Source organism: Spea bombifrons, chromosome 3 (genome assembly GCF_027358695.1).
Source record: "Spea bombifrons isolate aSpeBom1 chromosome 3, aSpeBom1.2.pri, whole genome shotgun sequence".
In the NCBI taxonomy this organism is placed as follows: Eukaryota; Metazoa; Chordata; class Amphibia; order Anura; family Pelobatidae; genus Spea; species Spea bombifrons.
In genome coordinates, this window is record NC_071089.1 from 38,034,043 (window position 1) to 38,038,524 (window position 4,482).

Consider the following 4,482-nt stretch of genomic DNA (forward strand, 5'->3'; position numbering starts at 1 on the left):
TCACTGATGTTATTTCTTAGAGTAAACAATTGATTTCTGGGTATTTTTATAATATTCACTATTGTAAATATTTAATGACTTTTAAGGCAATTTGAAGAATAATGTACTGTTAAACGTCAGAGGGTTTCAGGGAGCGATTCCATCGACAAATAGAATTCCTGAACAGAAATGTCTATCAGGGGAATGCCCTTAAAATCGGGACACTTGTATTTTACGTTGTAGGCTCTTTCGTTTTGGTTTCTATCGCTTTACATATTACCATTTTAGTGAAAGCTATTCCACTGGCTTCTATTAGTCTCGGTCTCCGAAAAGATGGCGGCTGAACCAGCGAAGAGACAATTTGCTGTAACAGCAGACGTGTATGTCTCTAGTGTTCATAACTATCGCGCACCCTCACCTCCTGCCACACCTTGCGCGCTGACGTAATCTCTCATCACACGGCGTATTTACGCCGGAAGGTTCCGCCAGGGCCCTCAATCACCGTTCAGCCACAAACAACCAGAGAGAAAGAAATAGGGAGCTGGTAAGTATGCGCCTCTTGATTGACAAGCATGAGTCTAGGTCTGTCAGTCGCGTTCTCGGGTCGCTATGACACGGGTGTATCACCCCAACTGTAACAAAGGGAAGTCGTATTAAAAATACACTTAACGCTTTCAGTGCCAGCTCAGGGAATCAATAATGCATTTTTGTCCTTCATCACCGTGTTCTCATTAGTGCCTGTCCCCACCGATCGTATGTCTATGTGTATAATAATGTATCTAGTTTAATGGGGTTATAATTTTTGGTTATTACAGTGTGGGCTTCTGCTTTTATTATAGATGGCCATGTACACATAGATAGTAGCCCAATGTAATTCGACTATAATAAGGTTTTTAAGATTTAAATTGTATATTGTTTTTCTAAATGACTGTTGTTCAGGAATCCTTACTCTTACCCAATCTGCATTGTAAAGCTAAATGACTTTGGTCGCTATATCATATTTTAGGTATAACAATAGCATTGATCATTCATGTACAGAACCAAGCGCTATTTAATGCTATAGTCTGGAGGACTGCGTTCTAAAATAATGGTTTACTATTATAGAACATATTAGTTTATTTTCCCCGTATTCTTGATGTTGCACCAAGACCTTTCAGGGATGCTGCCTATGCAACGTACATAAATATATATATATATATATATATATATTTTATGGAGTATATGGTTGTCTATGTTTTGTTTGATAACATTGTTGCAGCTCGATGGTCTTTCTGCCTGTCGCCAAACTGCTTTATTTGTCCTTTTCTTTCTACCCAGGCTGGATGTATACTTGTTACTTATTGCAGTCTCAGAGAACTAATTATTTCTTGTGTTTCGTATATTTAGTAGTGTTTTGTTTTTGTGAGCGACAATACCCCCATACTTCTACAATGTTTCTATATTGTATTGATTACCTTTGCTATTATGTCTTTTAAGACTTGACAGCATGTTGTGCCTCAAACCCCTTAATTCCAATGCTTCTTCCATACCCTAAAGGCCAGTGTTTTGTGTTTGTTGTTTTTTTGTTTGTTTGTTAATCTTTATCAACTTGCACCAATTATAGTAATACACTTTTATTTTGGAGGGCCACATTGTTCCTTTACTTTATACCTTTTTATTTAGTTCTTCTACAATGTAGATTGTCTTGAAATACATTTCTTATGCTATGGGTACAAGGCTTTAGATCCCTTTGGGGACACACATCATAGTGACATCACTGGAGTCCGTATAGCCATATTATGTTTATTTATCTCTGTGTGTTCCTCATGAAGCATGTTCTATAGTGATACATTTCTGGTTGCAATGCATAATATCAGCCAACAGGGTCTGGACAGATCCTAATGGGTTTCTTATTTTCCACTCATTCCTTCCAGGGGGAAGAGAATGCTGGAATATATGTTTGGGGATACAAACAGTACATGTATATTTATTGAAGAATCCTATAGTTATTCCAATAGAGTATTTTTTATATCCTCAATGTGGGATTATTTCTTTAGACTGAACCACTCTTGTAAAATGGGCATTCCCAGCCCCACTAGCATACTCTAATAATACTGGCACTCTAGTATTTGCCTACTAACACTATCAATTTAGCTGTACATCATAGAAATTCATGAAATTATTTGAGCTAATTTAGAAACCCTGAGGGTTGAATATGTCGCTAACTACTTTATCAGTGTGTTTATTTTATTTCCTTTTAAAATCTAAAGTGACATTAAAATATGTTTATTGTTTTGTAGGATGGCTGGTTGTGGTGAAGTTAGCCACTCTGCAAACATGCTGCCCACAAATAAGAAAGTGGGGGACACTTGTTCTGGTTCTGCCCCATCCCTTACAGTCCCTGAATGTGCTATCTGCCTCCAAACCTGTGTGCATCCAGTCAGTCTTCCCTGCAAGCATATCTTCTGCTACTTGTGTGTAAAAGGAGCCTCGTGGCTTGGAAGACGTTGTGCTCTATGCCGGCAGGAGATCCCAGAGGACTTTATGGATAAGCCCACCTTGCTGTCCCCAGAGGAACTGAAATCTGCTAGCCGTGGAAATGGGGAGTATGCCTGGTATTATGAAGGCAGAAATGGGTGGTGGCAATATGATGAAAGGACAAGCAGGGATCTTGAAGATGCCTTTACAAAAGGCAAAAAGAACACAGAGATGCTGATTGCTGGCTTTCTTTATGTCGCAGACTTTGAGAACATGGTACAGTATAGACGCAATGAACATGGACGCCGTAGAAAGATTAAAAGGGACATTGTAGACATACCAAAAAAGGGAGTTGCAGGGCTGCGACTAGACTGTGATGCACCCAGTGCAAATGCAGCACGTGAGAGCTCAGCTGATGGTGCGGACAACTTAGCTGCTCTTGGAGCTTCATCAGGCCTGCCCACTGCTGTGTTGTCCAATCGGCCTAACACATCCTTAGTTGGCCAACCTACAAGTCCAGTTCTCCCACATTCTGATGGGAGTACCCAGCTGGAGAATTCATTTTCCCAACTGCAAATCGGAGATTCTGTGGCAGGAAGAAATAATATTGGGGAAGGCGAGGAGGGATTGCCACAGGCTTCTAGCAGAACGCCACCACCTGATTCTACAGAAGATGACCCTGAGTCAGAAGAGAACAGTGACCAAGAAATTCCCTCTCCACTACTGAATCCTTCAGTTGTGCCACAGAGACTTTCATTAATTGGTGCTACCCAACCAAGTCCAGACCAAGCAGCAGCTGGTGGTGCACAAAATACAAGTGTGAGATCAAGAAGGCCTGATGGACAGTGCACAGTGACAGAGGTCTAAGTGTCAGGCTTCAAACAATCCCTGTTATTGTCTACTTAGAAACTATTTCAGACACTGCTGAAAAAAATACTGACCCTTAATATGAAGTAAACCTTGATTTTAAGCTGGAAGGTCTATTTATAAACACAGAATTGGATAGACTGAGTTAGTACATGCTCTTAGTGCTGAATGGGCCTGAGATATAAACCATACATTCAAATTGTGACCTCATGCTTATTTTTTCGCTTTACAGTAAACAAAATCATATATATATGTCGTCTTAAGTCATGTCATATGAAGACTTCCCTGTTCTTCTAAATTACGCTATTTATTGAATCTATTCAATTTAAAAACAAAAATTATCTCCACCTCAGCCCACTGTTTTATTATGAGCGTAAAGGTTTGTACAGTCTTCCCTCTCTTGTCAAGATGTAAGTAATTTCAGGTCCTTTCAGCACTGCAGGCATTGAACGTCCTGGTACCACTTTACATGTCTTTCATGTATGTCTGTTTTTGTCGCCACCTCTCCTGGATCCTTATGTTGATTGAGCTCGGTTACCCTCACTAATACAAAGTCGTCTGATAGGGCTCTAATGAGCTTCCATAGTAACCTTACGATAACTCCCTGCTCAGTTCATATTAACAACAACATCTTGTTGACTTTTTACAACTGTTGTACAATTTTACCTTCTGTCGGTGTGGCTTGGCATGTTCCATGAGCGAATGTCGCTGTTGATTCATAAATCTACTCCTGCAGCGGTGGAGTACTGATTCAACCCATGTAAATGGCATTGAAGTGCTGGTGATTTTCATTTTTTTCTGCATGGTGTGACTGTAAGAATGTGAAAAACCAAATGTAAAAAAATCCAGGAGCTGGGTATATGTATAATTTAATGAGATGTAGTTGTAATGATGCAATTTAATAGACTCTTGGGCTATGTATTAAAAGCCCACTTTCCAGCATCACGTGTATAAAGAGCTAATATTACTTTGTTGGAAATTTTTAAACTCTCTCCCCTTAGACTTTGCTGTCTAGTATGTATTTCCTCAAGTTTGTCTCTTGCTTTTTTTTTTTTGTTTTACAAAATTTGTAATTTAATAAAGACTATGTTTTAACAGCAACACAGTTTGAGCTGTTTTTTGTTTATTTATATGTCCAAAATACAGTGCTGTGAAACAGTATTTGCCACGTTCCGAATT

General features: G+C 39.2%; 1 protein-coding gene across 1 annotated transcript; it reads left to right on the forward strand.

Moving 5' to 3' along the window:
- Positions 1 to 428: 428 nt before the first annotated feature.
- Positions 429 to 4,404, forward strand: RNF146 (ring finger protein 146). The gene is made up of 2 exons (XM_053458544.1): positions 429 to 523; positions 2,259 to 4,404. Exon 2 carries the CDS (start codon positions 2,260 to 2,262, stop codon positions 3,301 to 3,303), a length of 1,044 nt encoding a protein of 347 aa, XP_053314519.1. The 5' UTR covers positions 429 to 523; position 2,259; the 3' UTR covers positions 3,304 to 4,404.
- The last annotated feature ends 78 nt before the right edge of the window (positions 4,405 to 4,482 follow it).

Coding starts and splice junctions, on each gene's coding strand:
- RNF146 (XM_053458544.1), top strand. CDS start 2,260: ATGGCTGGTTGTGGTGAAGTTAGCCACTCTGCAAACATGCTGCCCACA.